Source organism: Carlito syrichta, unplaced genomic scaffold (assembly GCF_000164805.1).
Source record: "Carlito syrichta isolate Samal-C Ts95f unplaced genomic scaffold, Tarsius_syrichta-2.0.1 Scaffold80634, whole genome shotgun sequence".
Classification (NCBI taxonomy): Eukaryota; Metazoa; Chordata; class Mammalia; order Primates; family Tarsiidae; genus Carlito; species Carlito syrichta.
In genome coordinates this window covers 525,628-546,705 of record NW_007024730.1, presented here as the reverse complement: position 1 = coordinate 546,705, position 21,078 = coordinate 525,628, and the positions used below count along the sequence as shown (strand labels likewise).

General features: G+C 34.4%; 1 protein-coding gene across 8 annotated transcripts in view; it reads right to left on the bottom strand.

Moving 5' to 3' along the window:
- The window catches only part of RFWD2 (ring finger and WD repeat domain 2), a 179,228-nt gene that overhangs the window by 118,721 nt on the left and 39,429 nt on the right, over positions 1-21,078 (bottom strand). For 4 of the 8 annotated variants that reach the window (XM_021710953.1, XM_021710946.1, XM_021710939.1 and 1 more), the window contains 3 exons: positions 15,953-16,012; positions 14,182-14,258; positions 1,235-1,292 (listed from right to left, as the gene is read on the bottom strand). The exons of 1 other annotated variant lie outside the window; for it this stretch is intronic. In XM_021710953.1, the coding sequence (XP_021566628.1) occupies positions 1,235-1,292; positions 14,182-14,258; positions 15,953-16,012 (195 nt within the window). The remainder of the gene's footprint in view (positions 1-1,234; positions 1,293-14,181; positions 14,259-15,952; positions 16,013-21,078) is intronic. 3 more of the 8 variants (XM_021710944.1, XM_021710948.1, XM_008055217.1) reach the window with 2 other exon arrangements.

The following is a 21,078-nucleotide window of genomic DNA, read 5'->3' as shown; positions in this document are numbered from 1 at the left end:
ATATATAATGTAATGTGATGTGTGTGTGTGTGTGTGTGTGTGTGTGTGTGTGTGCGTGTGTGTGTATACATATATATACACATATATATGGTATATATAAGGCTTTAAAATCTGTCCTGATATATCCCATTATATCTTATAAAAATACCTGAATCTTGTGTTTTCATGGCTGTTCACAGAGTCAAACGAATCTATAAAATTATTATAAAAGAATAGGCCAAATGCATGCATGCACATGAAGATAATAGAGGATATATAGAGTAGTCACATAAGCTAACAACACAAGCAACAGAGCTAGCCATCTAAGTTTTGGGAAAGAAGTGATACGATCCCAAAGGACTTGCTTTTCACTTGGATAAAAACAGCTGCACTATTTTTCACATAAAGTAAATATGTAAGTAAATGTGCTCTAAAAATACCTCATATTTCCCCCTTTCACTATGAAGGGTAATATTAGAGCTATTTGTAATATCTGACTAAGATCCTGGATTAATAGCACTGTCAACTTCTTGAATTTTAAAGTTATATTGTGATTAGACAGTATTCTTGTTCTTAAGGAAATACACATGGAAGGATTCAGGGGTAAAGGAACCCTTTATTACTCAAACAATCCAGAGAAAAATACTATATGCTTATATATAAAAGACAGACTGAATGAAATGATAAAACAAATGCTAAGTGTTTTAGACAATCAGGAATAGATTATAAAGAAATTTGTTTTAGTATTTTTGTAACTTTTCTCTAAGTCCAAAATTATTTCAATACAAAAAGTAAAATTTAAACAAAGTGAAGCCTCAAAAATAAGTTTAACAAATATCAGCATCCCCAGGTCAAAGATGAAGTAAGTAAAATTAAAAATAATCATACAACTAAATGAAAGGGTTCATGTGAAGCTGGTGTCTATTACACTCAAGCCTGTGGATAATTCACTGATAGATTTATGACTTTCATATCTATGATAAACAATGCCTCAATCATTTCCTCCTAAAGTATTTCCTGCCTCTCTCAAGGTTGGAAATTACCAGTAAGTTAAAAAAAAATAAACTCTTATTATTGATAAGTAAAGAGTTTATCCTGCTATTATGGATCAGAGCTATTCAAATCCCAATCAATACCACAGCACTCAAAATGGTTCTTTATGACAGGACATTTTAATAAACTAATCTATGATTTTACAACTCAGGCTATTATACTCATGGTACTACTAAAACATACTGTTAAATATATCATTTACCTGAGAACTGCCACTGAAACCTGGTGGTTGGCTGTATTCTGTGGAATCAATAATACTACTGAAAAGTGAAGAGAGAAAAAAATGTGATTTCAGTATTTACATTATTTTAACAAAAAAGTAGATCTGAAGTATACCATATATAAACTCAATATTTCTAAGCAAAGAAAATATTTATTGCCAATTGCTTATAATCAGATATCAAATACACAAACCCATACACATAAAATCAGCAAATATTTAAGCAACTTACCACTTCAACCCACTACCTCAAACATACACACCAAAAAAGAAAGTCAGTAAGGAAAAATCACAAGGCAGGTGTCTACATAGATATATGTGTGTCTGTTTCATTTTCAGATAGGTTAAGTTTTTTGAAACTTGGGGGAAAAGAGGATTTACAGTATAGGGAAAAGGGCACAGGCATGTAATCAAAAGTTATAATAACAGACCCTGCCATGCCGCTAAAAAGCTATGTACTCTTAGACATTTACCTTATTTATAATCACTCATCACTCAGTTTCCTCATCTACAAAATGAGGGGAGTGGGGACCAACTATCTTTAGACTATCTAGAGTCCCTTTCAGTTCCAAAACATTACTATCAGAAGAATGGAATAAATAGTAAAATATAATAATCTTTATTTTATAACACCAACCTATATACTAGTTTCTTTTGTGCTAGTCAAATATAATCTGCTTTTTGCACTGGTTCTTTTTATTTGAGTATATCCTCTGTAAATTCCCCTACCTAGTCCTAAAAAGAAAACCTCCAAAAGTCTAGACTATCTTTTACTTCCTCTGTCTTTCCATTTCTATCTTACCATTTCATCATTCCTATCTTCTTCCCATCTTTAAATAAATTAGCCTGTTAAAAACTAGCAACTACACCCGGGCTTGGTGGCTCAGCCTGTAATCCCACGCTTTGGGAGGCTGAGGTGAGTGGATTGCCTGAGCCCGCGGGTTCAAGACCTGCCTGGGCAACTTGGCGAGACCTCATCTCTACAATAAATCAAAAAATCAGCCGGGTGTGGTAGCGCATGCCTGTAATTCCGGCTACTCGGAAGGCTGCGGCGGAAGGATCGCCGGAGCCCAGCAGGTGGAGGCTGCGGTGGCGGGAGTGGCCACTGCACTCCAGTCTGGGCGACAGAGTGAGGCTCCGACTCAAAAAAAACATAAAAAAATAACAACAACAACAACAACAAAAACTAGCAACTACTAAAACTTGCATCACATACCAACTACTTTTTGTATAATCTTAGTCCATATTCTACTATAAACGTATTTATATTCTTGACTACCCTAATAAAAATTTAAGCAATTGAGAGTGCTAATTAAAGTGTTTCTCTACACAAATACACAAAATGTTTTATTACTTTAGTAGTGAAATAACATCAAAGGTATAGCATGAGAGGTTCTAAGAAGTATACAATTTCAATTTTACCCTTTAGCAGCTATTAACTTGACTTCAGGCATCTTATTTCTCCATCTTATTAAATGACAAAGATATTTCAGAAGTGTGTGAGATTTAAATGAGATGTGCGTGAAAAGTTCTCTGTATAATGCTAAAATGTAATAAACATTCAGTACATTTTAGCTTTTATTAACAAAATTAGTAACAAAAAATCTCACATTTCTAAAAATATAATAAAGCATATGGAGTGTCCCATAGTACTCTTTTTTTTTTTCTTAAAGCCACAGTTAATGGGTACAAGCATACAGTTAGATGGAAGGAATAATTCCTAATCTTCAATAGTAGACTAGGGTGACTGTAATTAACAATAATGTATTATATAACTCAAAATAACTAGAAGAACTCAAAATGCTCCCAACACATGGAATTTATAAATACTTGAGGTTACAGCTACCCCAAATACCTTGACTTGATCAGGATACATTCAGCGCATGTAACAGAACATCTTATGTACCCCATAAATATACGCATTTGTACCTAAATACTTTTTATCAATAAAAAACTGAAATAAATAGCTAGTTGAGCCCCCCCCAAAAAGCAGCACATATAAACAGGTCTTTAATTCGTTGTGTTCTTAACCATTTCTATAGTAAAATTCAATTATACAAAAAAGGGCATTTAAAGTACTTACACTATCAATTAAAGAATTTACACAATATTGTAATTAGTTTCTTTTGATAAAATACAACCAGTGCATACCTTCCTTATAGAGTCATGGACTGGTATGACAGGATCATAGGCTCTTTCAGTCTACTTTATTCAGGAACTAACAGGGCTAAAAATGAGGAGATGCCATGTATTCAAAAATCTCTGTTCCTTCTATTAATGAAACTCAAGTCCCTATCATTTGTATAACATTAATTGTATAGTTGCATATTTAGAGGTCAGTAAAATACAGCATGTCTAGCTATGAATTTTTATAGTTTTATGATTCAAAATTATTTTCTAGCCTGAACAATGATATTGACATTTCAGCATACATAGTAAAATAATGCTACATTTCAAGTATATGTTAAAAATAACCATCAAATTGAAATAACTATCAATTTGTTGAAGATACTGAAATTAAGGTTTTCAAGTGGTATTTTATTGATGACTGCAGAAGTTGACATTTATTTTATATCAAGTCTTAATTTTATTCACAAAAAGTGATAATGCATGTAGACTGTAATATAAGAAATCTGAATAATAAAACTTTTGAATTCTGCATTTTAAAGCGTGTGTGTGTGTGTGTGTGTGTGTGTGTGTGTATGCAAACATGATTAGAAAGAGAATATCAGAAAGCATTAGCAGGGCTGAGTCCCTCTTGATTCATCCACATTATGAGATGGCAATACAATTTAACCAGCATTTACTATGCATTAGGCACTAACTTAAATAATTTAAACCTCACAGCTCTAAGATATATACTGTTATCATTCTAATTTCTTAAGTGAGAAAACTCAAGCACTGAGAGATTATATATTTGGTCCAAGGTAACAATGTTAGGAAATCACCAATTGTTTCAAACATCAATAAAGCCATGAAAGTTATAAAAGTAAAACACATCAAAAGATGTCAAGATAAAAAGAAAAATTCAAGGAGGTAACTGAAACTGCTTTAGGAATAATACACTTTAATCAAGATGGGGGCTGGTGGGGTGACTCACACCCATAATCCCAGCACTTTGAGAGACTGAGGCAGGAGGGTCACTTGAGGCCAGAAGTTAGTTCTAGACCAGCCTGGGTAACGTGTAAGACCTCGTTTCTATACAAAATTTTAAAAATTAGCTGGGCGTGGTGGCATACACTTGCAGTCCTAGCTACTAAGGAGACTGAGACAAAAGGACAGCTTGAGCTCAGGAGTTCAAGATTCCAGTGAGCTATGATTGCACCACTGTATTTCAGCTTAGACTACTGATAGACCAAGACTCTGTTTCTTAAAATAAAAATTTTAAAAGATGGGAAAAATAAGATGATATAAAAATCCCTAATTTGGTGACAATGAGAAACTTATCTAAAAACATAAATAAAAACAACGCAGCTATTAATCCGAGGTATAACAGAAATTCACAGTTAGGCAACTAGATGTCATACAACCACTCTTATCCAAATTTTCTTCCAAAAGCAAAGATAATACTTCACAATTAGAAGACAGATTATTGAGTCAATTTCACACGAAAGATGAGAAAACAGCAGTTCACTCTTGGTAAAAATAACAAGTTTACTGATTTTATACAGGCCTTTTATATTGAAAAGGGATGATTTATATTTAAATTATTAGTAGACACAACATTAGCCAATTAAATTATAAAGTGAAATTTTAAATCTATGAGCAAAATAAAAGCACACTGAGATCATTTAAGGCTGAACATAAAGACAATAAATATAAAATTTTTAAACAAGGGAGCTGAATAAGACTCCAAAATGCCATGTACACACATAAAATTAGACCAATTACTAACTCTGATTTTTTTTTTTTTCTGAGTCAGTCTCACTCTGTTACCCAGGCTGGAGTGCAGTGGCATGCTCATGGCCACGCAGCCTCAACCTACTGGGCTCAGGCAATCCTTCCGCCTCAATCTTCCAAGCAGCTGGAACTACAAGCATGCGCCACTAAGCCCAGCTAATTTTTTTATTTATTGTAAAGATGAGGTCTCGCCAAGTTGCCCAGGCTGGTCTCAAACCTATGAGCTCAGGCCATCCTCTCACCTCGGCTTCCCAAAGTGCTGGATTTTTTGTTTTTTTTACTACAAACTTAAGATAGAGAAAAATAAACGTCTACATTTATTAAACCATATGAAGTTAAAGATAAAACCTGTTATTTCCCAGTATTCTTCAAGTAATTATTGAACCAGTTTCCAAAACAAAATATACCCAGCAAAAAGTAATCTAAAAATAATCTTAACAAATATTTAATAATTTAATTTTTAATTGAATTTTAAACTAATGGTAAATCTTACAACACAACAAAAATGTTGTGGCCTCAATCTTGCAGACATCTCCAGAGATATTAGAAATCAGTCTTTGTGTTAATTTTTTCCTTTTTTATTCCACATACCCTTTAACAGTTGATGCAAGTAATCAAACAAGTCACCCAAACTCAGTGTGGCTAATCTATCAACTAACAACAATAATAGCAGCAGCTAATAACAACGGAGTCCTTACTATGTGCCAGACATTATTTTAATTTATTTAAATGTATTATCACATTTTATCAGTCAAGACAGGTGCCATTATCCTCGCTTTACAAATGAGAAAACTGAGAAGTATAGAAATTAATAAAGTTAACTAAGGTTAAACTACTAATAAGTTGCAGAGGTGAAATTCAAACTCAGAATCCCTACACTAAGACTGTCAACATGACCTGCTTTCTCTTCGTGAAGAATCACTGCCCTGCCACTTTGAATGGAATGTTTCTGTTTATTGTCATTTTAGTCTCAACTCTAGGATAATTTCTACAACTCTCTCTTTCCCCAAGGCTTTATAGGTTTTAGATGCCTGGGTTAGAATACAAGTTATGCCACTAACTGTGTAAGGCTGAACAAATTACTTCATCTCTGTGACTCAGTTTCCTAATGTATAAAATAAAACCTATTACACAGAATTTGTACTGAGAATTATGTGAGCTAATATATGCAAATTACAAAACAGTACCCAATACACAACTCCAATACTACCCTGACAATTTCAACTTTTACAAATAAAGGCAGTTCTCTTCTAGGACAAATTTCCTGATTTTGATGAGAAGTCCAACTGAAAATTAACATGGAATCTTTTATCAGTGTTTTTACTCTTTAGAAATGGGCAATACTAATATTCTTCTCATGGTATTTGAATTTCAACAAGACAATTTTTGAATAAACAAATGTAGATGATTACAATGGCATTTTAGCAATATTTAAGTTGGCCTTTAAATATATTTGGCTCAAAAAAATTATATTATTCCTAAAACGCAAAACTCTGAAAAAGCAAGTACTTTTAACAAGCCATTTAAATAAAGCCTAACCTGAACAGATATGGCATTATAATTCCATTCTGAGATATTAATGAACTTGATTATAGGAAGTCTCTCTTATTCTTCCATCAGTATTATATGATACATAGCATATGTACTGTGTTATGTTTCTAAAATCAGGGGTGGGGGGGTCAACACAATGGTACTCTGAAACACTTCTGACCCAAAAGTTTCCAAAAATGTCTTTGGAAAATTATACATCATACAGATTTGGGTTTACTTAAAGACTGCAAAGTTAGTTCGACAAAAAAGGTACTGGGCTCCAGAGTACATATCTATGGTTTCTACAGAAAAGGCAATTTATTTTTCAAAGAATAGAAGCTGTCAGAGAAAATGTCAAGAAAAAAATTCCCCAGCACCCTCTTGCCCTCTTTTAATTAGTACATGGTTAAAAAGAGTAGTCGTTATATAATGCATAGGGGGACTATGGAGCCTAATTTCTACACACAGTCTTTTAAAATGTCTGTTTGACATAATAATCCTGAAGTTGAAAAAGAAAAGCAAAAGGGCAGTTTATTTTAAAGTTGTCTTTGTAAGAGGAGTTTCCTCAGGGAGAAACTTACTGCTGGCAGATACAAAAAGCAAATATGATGAAAAATATCTGAAAGATAGAACAGGTCTGAGTCCATTACTGCATTTGGAAGTAAACAACTTTGGGAGAATTTCAAAAACAGACAAGAATCAGCCCGGCTGATATGTAACTTTATACAAAAGAATAAAAGAAATAGAAATCTCTACACTATCCTCCATAAAAGATAAAATATGCTAAAGATAGTTATAAAATGTTAGTGCTGAACATCTGAGCTTTCTATTATGAAAAGGAAAATGCACATGTCTGATTGAGGGATTTATTTAAAAACATGTCAGTAATAGACATATTCACCAACTACTAAGTCAATCTTTCCATATTTTCTAAGGTGTCTCTACTACCTCTCTACCAGCATTTTAGAGATTTGAATCTCTCAAATCTACCTCAGATCTAATGAATCAGATTTGGTAATAGGGGGAAAAAATATCAAATAGGGGTCCTGGTTGACACTCATGAACATAAATGTGGCCTTTTCAAATCTCAGATTTTAGAATTTAAATGGATTGTTAATATTTTCAAACAGTAACAATTTTAGGTCTTAAACAGGAACTCTTAAGTATTTTATAAAAATCCTGAAACACCTATTAAAAAATCGGAATTATTTTTTGGAGGGCAGGGGCCTTATAGTACAGGGTTCCCCCTCTAGGCAAGTGTTCTAGGAACCCATCAGCATCAGTATAGCAATTCTGAAATAACTGCTTAGTTTAAAGACAAAGAATAAAGCAACTATGAGATAATTATTTCTTTTCTTTTTTTTTTTTGAGTCGGAGTCTCACTCTGTCTCCCAGACTGGAGTGCAGTGGCCGCTCCCGGCCACCGCAGCTTCAACCTGCTGGACTCCGGCAATCCTTCTGCCTCAGCCTTCCAAGTAGCTGGAACTACAGGCGCGCGCTACCACACCCGACTAATTTTTTGATTTATTGTAGAGATGAGGTCTCGCCAAGTTGCCCAGGCGGGTCTCGAACCCAGGGGCTCAAGCAATTCACGCACCTCAGCCTTCCAAGGCGCGGGATTACAGGCTGAGCCACAGAGCCCAGCTGAGATAATTATTTCTAAGACAGAAATCACATCAATAAGAAGCATCGAGAAGTTTACAAGCAAAGCTATTGGCAACAGCTTTGAAGAGGATTTAAAATCTAAACAGAAATATGTCACTATTCCTCATCACACCAAATTTACAGTTCACCACCAAAGAATAAGACAGGTCTATACTAAGCTCCTAGCTTCACGCAGGTTTAATAATCAGTTCTATTTCATATTCACTTACACTTATTAACTAAATCATATTTAAATAGCCTGAAATCCACATCAGTGAATTCATGTAGAATAAAGTCTGTCCATTTTACCATTCTCAAAAATTCAGAGATAATCGTACCTGGTCTAAGAACATTTAAATCTAAATAAAATCTATATTGTCATAATATTTATCAGGAAGAAAATCTAACAAATGTTTCACTTTATTAAATAAAGTTTAAGCTAAAAAGTTAAAAATGTCTAAAATATTAACAATACTCTAGATGGATAGGTAGGATATATAGGCTCATAATCGCACTTTCAGGTAAAAGAACCAATTCCACTTGGCAACAAGTAAAAAAAGACTATGGCTGCAAACCATTCTCTAACTTACTCATTATTTGACACATATTACTATGCAACAATAAAATGCAAACTATAGTTTATACTGAGAATTGTGTAGATGTCCTTCCTCAGAATTTAAAGTAGATTAAAAAGTAATCTTTGGTTTGAACTAATTATAATATGGAAAGTTTCAAATGGATGAAAACTTAAAAGGTGAAAAAAAAATTCAACTGATTTTATCAAGGAAATTATCATACCCTTACTGTGCCTAATCCTACCATGACTGATAGCTTTTTTAACAAGATCAAAATAACTAGTTTGCTTATTAAGTATACTAAAAGTACCGCTTCAATCAAAATTTCACAAACTATGAAAATTAAATAACATTCTAGGTTAAGTTTGTACTTATTTAAAACTATATTTTAACCCATTAAGTATAAATAAATATATAAAAATATGAAGTATAAGAAATATCCAATATTCACAGGATTACAACACAGCATGGGAAATGTGATTTTCCCCAAACACATATTACAAAAGCAAGATCAAAATAAGTAGAAATCTTTAAAAAGCAAAAGAGGTGGTTAATTCTATGTCCTGTTCCCTTTCTCCCTCCCTCATTTTTAAGGGAAAGGGCATCTTAAAAAAAGAATAGAGAAGGCATCCTGAGGGGGGATGAATCTAAAAGTTTCTAGGCAAAAGCTTTGGGAGTTATACAATTTTAAAGCACAGAAACAGTGGGCAGGGGCAAGGCAATTATGGAGGGTCATGCAAAAAGATGAATCTAAACCAATTTATATGACAGATAGCTACTGAAATTTTTAAGCAGGAAAGAAATATCATATTTCTGCCAATAATGTGTAACAGAATAGGTTAAGAGACCACTGCCAGATTGACTCCATGTGATACTAAGGACTGAAATAAGACAGTAATAGAATTGATAGGATGTGACAATTACAGCTTATCAAGGTAGGAAGAATATAAAATCCTGGGGGACAGAGATGAGTAACATTATTTTGTTTTTTGCCTTTTATTTAATTACATAATCTAAACATAGACCATAAATCTATGTTAAAGGACTCAAAGACCTGACATAGAATAAAGGTTCTCATTATTGAAAAATAACAAATCTAGAAAAGAATTTTATAATGTAACTTACTGCTTAAAAGAGAGAGCAAAATTTTATAGTGAGGAATTAAAATGAAAACTATCTAGCATTTAAATAATGAAGCCAAAAATTATTAAAGAAAAAGGATGAATATGATAGCAACTATAGTCTATTTTATTTATTATTATTTTTTCATTGGAGTCTCACTCTGCTACTCAGTCTAGGGTGCAGTGGCATGCTCATGGCCACTGCAGCCTTGATCTGCTGGGCTAAGGACTCAGCCTTCCAAGTAGCTGGAACTACAGGTATGTACCACCATGCCTGGCTATTTTTTTTTTTTTTTAATTGTGGAGATGAAGTCTCACCAAGTTGCCCAGGCAGGTCTCAAATGTTGGGTTCAGACAATCCTCTCACCTCTGCCTCTCAAAGTGCTGGGATTATAGGCATGTGCCATGGTACCCAGTCCATGCTATTTCTTAAAAATAAAAAAATCAAGTAAGAGTATAGATAGTAAAACATAACATTTTTCTCAGCATGTATGATTTCACATCCATCTTAAGGATCGCTTTCACAGAAGAGTATTTAAGGGCTACATCATTTTTCCCAATTGATTCTCTCAATCCTTGCATAGTATTCAAATCACTTGTTTAAAGGAAATATCAAAACACTCTTGAAGAAAATATTTACCTATTTTCCCTTCAACTATTAACCAGTATAACTCTTCTAGAATCTCATTTGATGACACCTCTGCAAGTGATTTTAGCAATACTCTAAAAATATTTTCCATCTTGTGTCTTTTATTAGATCTGCTACTTTTACAATACAACTACTCTTACCTCTTCTGCTGATAAAATCCTAATGCAAACCAACATCTTCTCTCTTCTGGAATGCTAAAATGCAGCCTAAGTTTTTTCCCGGCTTGCAATGCCAGGGAATTGGGAGGGACACTGACAGTATCTTCTCTATCATCCACATGGGACCCTAAATACACATTTTAAAATCTAAATACAATCGTGTTCAACACTATTCAGTGACTTTCCATAATCTTAACTTCATTCATGTGTTAACTTAAATGTCACTTTCCTTGGAGAAGTCTGACTATGCAAACTAAAATAAAATCCTCTTGCAAACCTCTTCAATGCCTAATACTTTTTCCTAAAGCATTATAGTCATGCATTTCTTATCAATGGGGATACATTCTGAGAAAGGCAATGTTAGGTGATTTCATGGCTGTACAAACATCATAGAGTGTACTTACACAAATCTAGATGGTATGTATATTTTTATTTATGTATATATTTTCCATATGAAAAACTAATGTCCCAGCACCATTACTGAGTATCAATCACTTCCCCTACTTAATCTGCAATGCCAGTATAAAGTGCCAATATAAAGGTCTCATTATACCAGGGAGGCCCCCCCCAAGATCCCACAAAATTTATTTATAAAAATTTGTGTATTTATTTTTACATGTTTAAACTTCAGTCACCTTCAAAGTACTCTGCATTTGATATAATACACCTATCAAGATGCTTTTTCCACTGCTCAAAACAGTTTTCAACTCATTCATTCTGATGTCCTTTTGTGTTTTTGCCATTTTTTGTTTCACCTCTTCCATACAGGCAAAATGTTTCCCTTTCAGAACTTTTTTCATCCAGGGAAACAAAAAAGTCTCTCAGGGTCAAATCAGGTGGATAGGGAGGGTGAGGCACAGGGGTCATGTAGCTTTTGGTTAAGAAAAAAAAAACCTCATCAACAAGGGTACCTACATAATCAATGTTTGTATACCTAACCCTTTATTGTACCCCACATCTCTATAATAAAATAAAAAGAATAAATTTACAAAAAAACCAACAACAAAACTACTGAACACTCAGCATGGTGTGTGCAGGTGCACCTGTAAATCACCCATCACAAAATAAGCAACGGTTGAAAGAATCTCCAAAAAAAATTCGCTGAAGCTGAACACAGCCTTTCACAGCAACACTAACTGGTATACACTGATGCTGATAGGTTCCTAGAAAACTTACAAAGGGGCCCGCCCTCCATTTTATTTTTAGTCCCCTTCCCCCACCCACCGGTATACTCTATTATTATCTTATGGGATCACCATCATGTGTGTCCATTGTTGACAGAAACATAATTATGCAGTACCTGACTGTATCTGTATGCTACATACTACTATCATGTCATGTATTTGTTTAATATTTCCTGCAACCTCCTTACAAACATCCCAAAAGGTAAGTTCAATAAGGGCAGGGACTTTGTCACTAGAATAACTGTCCGGTAAATCAGAGGCATTTAATAAACACATTAACTAAGTAAATGCATTATACTGTCACAAGTTCATCAAATCCAATAATTAGTGAGACTGAGTAACAAAGATCTGGACACAAAAGATATAAAAAATGCTACTGCTAAACAAAGAGGAATATGACAATGGGAATGAATTGTCAGTTTATTAGTGAATTTTCTGTGATTTTTTGCTTCTCTGTATGTACTCACGCAATAAATATTACATGACAAAGATCCTGTGTATATCAGTAACTGAATGCCAAGCTTAAAGAAAACAATATCCATAGACTTAGTCCCAGATGTTTTAAAGAAAGTAAGATATAGATAAAAACCAGCTGAATTATACCGCTAAAGTGACTATAACGCACAAGAATTCTCTATACTATGGTTGAAGAGAAAAACATCAATCTCCCAAGAATGCTCCTAAATTAGAATATTCCCTCCATCCTTTCCCCCACATACTGTACCAAACTAGACCCATAACAGCTTTCCTAAACTGATAAGGTTTCTGAAGGCTAGTGTAACTTACTGTACTAGTACTAGACTTCCTGATAATCCATGTGCTACCCTAAAACCATTTGTCTGAAATGCCTCCATTGGACCATTATCCTAAACGGACTGGCAAATGAAAAACAAGTGACATCATGTAAAATTGCTCTTACTTTGAACATGTCAAGCATAAACATTTCAAATTTAGACAGTACATATTTCATGAAATAAAATTTTAGAGCTAAAAGAAATCAGACATTGAGGCCAGGTATTATTTTAAAAGCTAGAGCAATAGTCATGAGCAAGAAAAATATAATTCCTGTTCTAATAGAGTATACAGAAGACAACACTTAAATACCTGGAAGAGCTAAACTAACAGATCCATCTATGGTCCTCATTTTTTTTTTTTTTTTTGAGTTGGAGTCTCACTCTGTCACCCAGACTGGAGTGCAGTGGCCGCTCCCGGCCACTGTAGCCTCAACTTGCTGGGCTCCGGCGATCCTTCCGCCTCAGCCTTCCAAGTAGCTGGAACCACAGGCATGCGCTACCATGCCCGGCTCATTTTTTACTTATTTTATTTATATATATATTTTTTTGAGTTGGAGTCTCACTCGGTCGCCCAGACTGGAGTGTAGTGGCCGCTCCCGGCCACCGCAGCCTCGACCCGCTGGGCTCTGGCGATCCTTCCACCTAGCCTTCCGAGTAGCCGGAATTATAGGCGTGCGCTACCACGCCCGGCTGATTTTTTTTGATTTATTGTAGAGATGAGGTCTCGCTGCCCAGGTGGGTCTCGAACCCGCGGGCACAGGCAATCCACTCACCTCAGCCTCCCAAAGGCTTGGGATTACAGGCTGAGCCACCAAGCCCGGCTAATCATTTTTGATTTATTGTAGAGATGAGGTCTAGCCAAGCTGCCCAGGTGGGTTCAGGCAATCCACCCACCTCAGCCTCCCAAAGCGCTGGGATTACAGGCTGAGCCACCAAACCCGGCTGTCCTCATTTTTAAACTAGGGAAAGTGACCTATGCAAAAAATGTCAACGAGTTATGGGGAAAGTCCAAGGTTTAACTTTATCATATTTCCCCCTAATATTATCGTTTCATGTTCTCAAATTTAGATTTTTAATGCCACCTAACTTTAATTCACAAGATGTTTAAAGCTATCATTACTTCAAGAAATTCATCAAACTTTTAATCCAACTGTGAGTTCATAATATTATAATATTCTACACACTAACTGATCCTGGCATGAAATTCAAAGCATTGAGGAAACAGATGGGCCATCTGAAACTCATTTCTAGATCATGACTAAAAGTAATTCCTCAGAGGTTTCAACATTGCATAGTAAAGGCTCCCAAGGACTACGACCATATGCACACTCTGTAACTTGAATTCTAAGCAACTACAAGTGTGAAGCCTTGTACCTGTGTGATGGAGAAGGAGCTTCAAATTGAGGCACTGTGCTATCCTCACTGACAGGAGAGTATAAGCCGCTCATTTCCTGAAAGTATAATTATTTGGGTTATAGTAGACACTTCAAATAGAAAATACATAAATCAAAAAGAAATATGACATATTTCTTTCCAATCCCAGGTTTTCATTAGTCCCTTTTTGTCTTAACATTCAAATTTTTGAAGTCTTCCTCTCCACAGAGTACAAAAAGCAAGGACATCTGAAAAGTTAAAAGACAAGTTTTTTCTATGGTATACATTCTCAAAAAACCATAAATATTATCCACCATTAATGAAACCACCAAAAGCAGAAAAGACAAATGTAAATATTTTAAATGAGATTTACATTACAGTATGTGAACACTGAACTAACAAATCATTAACCTAGGTGATAATCTATTGATAAATATTAAGATAAATATGAGAAAAAGGTAATTGAGTGATCAGGTTCAACTCTTTAAAGTACAAAAGAAAAAAGAAGCCGGGCTCATTGGCTCAGCCTGTAATCCTGCGCTTTGGGAGGCTGTGGGTGAATGGATTGCCTGAGATCGAGACCCGCCTGGACAACTTGGCAAGACCTTATCTCTACACTAAATCAAAAAACTAGCCGGGCATGGTAGCGCACACCTGTAGTTCCAGCTACTTGGAAGGATGAGGCCAGATCCTAGCAGGATCGCCGGAAACTAGCAGGTCGAGGCTGCAGTGGCCGGAAGTGGCCATTGCACTCCAATCTGGGCAACAGAGTGAGACTCCAACTCAAAAAAAAAACCCACGCCCCAAAACAGGATAAGTCAATCTCAAAAAATGTTCTCTGAAAACATTATGAGAAATAGCATTCCTCTTCACTGAAATTCTAGTGTTGCTTAATAATGACTTAAACTCTAATTTTTGATCAGTAACCCAGAGGAAAAGGCCTCCTAACCAGCCATTATCATAAAATTATGTCTCTGAATCACGCTGACAAACTAGCCTCCTGTTTTATGTGCTACATTTTGATTAATGAAAAAATAGCAAATTTTTAAAAACTACTGAAGATGTTAATCAGAGAGAATTATTTCTGGCTAATCCAAGTTCAGTTCAATCATGCTGTCAAGTAAGTGAAATAAATGTGATAAGTTAGAAATGCCACATGGGATACTAAACATACACTAAAAATTAAATCTAGTAATCTTTAACATGTTCTACAAATCACAGTTTAAAATGCAAACTAAATTTAAATACAGCCAAAGGCAAAAACCTCATGTCATAATAGCCTATGAGTCTCCCAAGGATCCTCTCATGGATCTCTTTAAGTAAACTATTATACTATAAATTTACAGAATGTTGGTAATGTATTCTCAAATGTCTCTTTTAGCCTTAGCACCTAGAAATGCACACAGTAGATATCCAAAAATTATTTAATACAAAAATGAAATAGTGGTTAATCATTTCCATGTTAGCAACCACCGGTTAAAAGTTAATATCATGGTACTCTAAGAAAATTGAGTAATTTTTTCAATCAAATCAAGAAAAATGATGACAACAAAACATTGTGAAAACAAATTTAGACTACCTTTTATAGCCAAAGTATTCAGAAATTTTTTTCCTACAAAAATGCATTCGCCATTAAATTAAAGTAACATCTGTTACTTTCTTCATAACCAAGGCCAATCTCATAAACTTAATGCAGCAACTTAAAGGAAAGGTGACAATTTTCACGAAATTGAAAAATTGCTAAAGATGTGAGGAATTCTTGATTTCTTACTTCCACTCTCTTAATATCCTCTTCCAAAACACTTAGCTCCTTCTGGATCTGTTCCAATTGCTGTAGATTAAACAGAGAAAGAAAAAAAAATCTAAGCCAAACCACAATGGCATTACCACAATCATAAAATAACTTTACATTTGGAAAATAAATTTCTATAAAACTGAGCACTAATGGCAAACTAGGGGGAAGAAAACCTGACAAAAATCACTGACAAAAAAACAGCTAAAATTTCTCATGTTAAAATGCAAAGGTAGATATTAATCTTTAAGAAAACACAATGCTGTACCTCTTTACTACAACAGAACTTGACTCCACAATAAAAATTTTAAAAAAGACAGCCCAAGTGTGGTGACTCATGCCTGTAATCCTAGCACTTTGGGAGGTTGAGGCAGGAAGACTGCTTGAGCCCAGGATCAGCCTGGGTAACACCGTGAAACCTAGTCTCTACAAAAAATTTAAAAATTAGCCAGGCATGGTGGCACATGCCTATAGTCCCAGCTACTCAGGTGGCTGAGGCAGGATTGCCTGAGCCCAAGAGGTCAAAGTTTTGGTGAATGGTGAACTGTGATCATGCCACTGCACACCAGCCTCGGTGACAGAGTGAGACTTCAACTCAAAAAATAAAAATAAAAACAAGTAAAAGATGAACAATGACAATAAGTGACTTAAAAAAAAAGATATCCAAAGAACTTTCACATTACCTCATTTAATTGTTAAACATCTAACCAAAAGTTTCAGCATATCCGTTGTTAATCTACTTTATAAAAAAAAAATTAGTCTGACAGGTTAAATCCCACACCCAAAAGCAACCAGAAATCTGTATCTTAACATTTCCTTCTCATCGGTTTTAAAGCCATATTTAAGATGTTTTACTTTTGTATCTTGCCTGTTGTGTCAAAACCACTTTCCATGCCATTAACATGAAACTTTTTTTTTTTTTTTTGAGTTGGAGTCTCACTCTGTCACCCAGACTGGAGTGCAGTGGCCGCTCCCAGCCACCGCAGCCTTGACCTGCTGGGCTCTGGCAATCCTTTTGCCTCAGCCTTTCAAGTAGCTGGAACTACAGGGGTGCGCTACCACGCCTGGCTGATGTTTTTTTATTTTATTGTAGAGATGAGGTTTTGCCAAGTTGCCCAGGCGGGTCTCAAACCCGTGGGATCATTTTTTAATTGTTAAGTAACATTAAACAATATTGAACTATTCCCCTTTCACTAGAGATTTAAGTTGCTTGCAAACTATCACAAATAATTCTGAAACATATGAGTCTTTCAGATTTTATTTAATTTCACTTTCATATTTTACTAAAAGGCTACTTCAAATTTTAATGAAATTATTAAAAATGAAATTATTCAATCAAAAGAAATAGCAGAAAATATTGCTTATATAACACAAAACTGCTAGAAACACTACACCAATTTAAATTTCTATCACCAATATAAATAACTGGCTTTCTTACTCTAACCCAGATACACTGAACACGTTTTAAAATGTGAAATAATAACAATACTTATATAATACTTTTTGTCAGATGTAAAATAGGTACTATTACATATTATAAAAATGGGGCACAGAAAGATTAAAGTAAGTAAGTATGTAGTAGAGCTCAATTCAAATCAAGGCAGGCTCCTTGCTCCAGAATTCATGCTGTTAACTACTACTCAATACCATCTCTTGAAAGCAGTATCTTATTATTTAACTCATTTCTTTAATTACTGGTAACTGTGAACAGGGTTAAGTTTATGAGAACTGGCACCTTCTCTTCTATGGCAATTCAGGCACAGTTGGTAATCTAATTGATAACTTATTAATTTAAGTATTTATCAATTCTAAGCACTGAGAAGGACAAGACTAAAAACAATAAAAAACTAAAGCATTTGCCCTCATAGAGTTCAGTCTAGCAAAGACAGCAAACAAGTAAGTCAATAGTTGATATATCATAGTAAGCATGATGACGATGGCATGCAAAGTATTAAGAGAAAAGAAACCACCCCTAATGTAGAGCTGGAGCATCGTGCAGGACTAGATAACTAAAATTAGATCTTAAATTAAATCAAAAGCTGAGCCTTAATGGACTAATAGAATTTTGCCAGGTAGAAAACAGTAGGGAGAGATGAAAAAAGCATAGTAAATATTAATACAGGCAAAGTCACAAAAGCTATGAGAAGGGGGAAATAATAAATCTGAAGCTATGGCAACAAGGTGAAATTGCCTAACCTCAATCAGAAGAGATACAAACAGAAACTGGATGGTAGGGAACACTAATGCTAAGGGGATGCACCATTAGCTATCAAGAAGGGCAGAGTGGTAGCCATAAAACTAGGGGAAAAGACAGTATAAATCAGAGAAGCCAGTGGTAAAAAAAAGTGACTTGCATTGTCCAATGCTTTCAATTCATCCATCTACTTTAATAAATGTTCTACCACCTTAAAGTTTGTCAATACTACCTTAATGGAATCCCTGCTCTCCCTCAGTGACACTGCTTGTCTTAGAACTCTTTCAAATATAGGCTTCTCAACTTCTAAATTCTCTAATGCCCCAGATTTACAGGACTAGGTGGGAACTCACCACTCTCACTCCATTCCATGGCCATTTCCAACAATTCGTTTTCCACTCTAGCACAAAATCTACTCTGGTCTAGCTCATAACAGCAGCCAAATCACTCCCTACCCACTTTAGCCATCCATAAACATTCTAGTTACTCCCTACCATCACTGAAGCATTTGGGTTCATGGACATTTTAAACTTCAGCAAAGCACTCCCATGGTCATCTCTTAAATATTTTCATTTAATTACCTTGAAATGCTCCACTAATGAAATTTGTATTTAAACAAATGCCTTGATATGAGAAGTCTTTAGTATGATATCTTTAAAAATTACATTTAAAAAGAAGTAAACATCAACAATATCAACATCCATAGATAGTCAATATCACTTGTATGACATATAATACATAACTGAAATCAAATTAACAATTTTTACCCTGCTTTTGAACTTGAAATACCAGAAAAATGTCCAGTGTCACATGAAATTCAAGCTGTAATGTCCTTTTTTCTGCAATATTCCATTTTTAAAGTACCCCAAAGCTATATATACCTCTTGTTTAAATGGAAGCTAGGACATATGACGTAAACTACATAAAACTTTCAAAATATTCAATTTTTATCCTCAAAAATAGCAATTTCACATGGCTCAACTTACAAATAAAACTAAGGTACAAGCACTGGACTGAAAAAATACATAGATAGAATGCAAAAACAAAATGGTGTAAGCTGTCTATGTGAGAAACTCTGATAATGTGCTGGGTAAGAGTTTAAAAGTTTGAAGGAATAAAAACTCTTTAGAGAGCACATATTGAATCTGAGGCATTTCCACTTCAGGATGACATTCTGAAGGGCTCTGGAGCACTAAATTATTAGGACATCAATGCAAGACATTTTAGTCCTGGTACACAGAAGAAAAAAGACAACTGTTTAAAGGAAGTGGTAAAAAGAACTAGGCTAAATTCACTCTGCAAACATCATAACACTGAGGTAGAATCTAGGATAAAAGCATGAATGCTAGTCCAAGAATGTTTTAAAGCTATTTGAAGAAAAGTCCACAAAGCTGAACTGCTATTATCTAAATGAAAATCAATCATAAATTGGGAATGATAACAACTTTGTAGTTCAAATTTGCCTCAACACCATCACGGAATTTAAGGATACTAAAAAAAAAACCAAGTTTATAAGATAGAGAACTAAGACAACGCTACTCGAAAGTATGGTTCTGAGACATCAATAGCAAGCACTCTCTTAACACTGTGTCAAAGCTTGAATTAATTTATAGAAACATTTAAATGTAAAAAAGTGAAGAGGTCTCAGAATCCCTTATAAAGACAAAAATGTAAAAATATTCAAAATAAAGTTCCCTGTAATTGACAATAGCTTTAGTGCAGGTAGGTGTCATCGGTACCCATTTATTTGACCTTTATTAATGGTTTGACAAAGATATGTTTAAGTTTCAAACTCAAATGAATTAAGTTAACACACTTTAGAATAAATTACATATAACTGTTCCAAACTGAACAAAAGAATAAACTGGTACACTTTCAGTGGAGAAAAAAAGCTGATTACAAAGAGAGAGAGAGAGAGAGAGAGAGAGAGAGAGAGAGAGAGAGAGAGAGAAGTAAAACTTAATATATACAAAAGCAAAGCATTCAGCCATACAAAGTACATACTACAGCAAGTCAAAACCCTTATCCCATACCACTACCCACAAACATATACATACTTAATACCTAGTTCTTGTAATGGCAGATGATTATAAGACTTCATTCAACCCTCTCACAGCATTATTTTTAAAGCTGATAACATGAAACAAAAATAAGACTAAAATAAATAAATAAATAAAAGAGTAAAATTTAAAAGCAAACGTAAACAGATGCCAATACTAGTATACTGTAATAAGTTACAAATACATGATGTAATACCCAGAGTAACCACATAAAGAAACTATACAAAAAGATGTACTCAAAAACATTATAGATACAACAGAATTCTTTAAAAAGGTAAAAAATGCAAAGAGAGAAAAACAGAAAAGCAACAACAAAGAAACATAAAACAAATAATAAAATGGTAGGCTTAAGCCATAATGTTTATATTAAATAAACGGTCTAAGCACACAATTAAAAAACTGAGCTCACCTCAAATATATTGACAGTAAAAGACCTAACACAGACACAAAGGCTCAATAAGAATGCAGAAAATTCTCACCATACATTTAACAACTTTAGTTAAACCATTTAACTACAGAGAACACATTCTTTTCAAGTACAATTATTTCACAATTTAACCAACTACCAGGTGATACAGCAAATATTTTCAAAGAAAAAAAGAACACAAAGTACTTTCTCTGATTATAACGCAATTGTAACAGGAATCGAAAGAAAAAAATTGACAAGAAAATCTCAATGTTCAAGTAATAAGAAGTTTATTTATAAATAACCCCCAGGCCTAAGGGGGGGAAAATGAAAATTGGAAACTATTTTGAACTAAACAATAATAACATATAATACCAAAATCATTAGGCACAGATAAAAAACAACAACAACAGGGCATTATGGCCCTAAATGCCTATATTAGAAA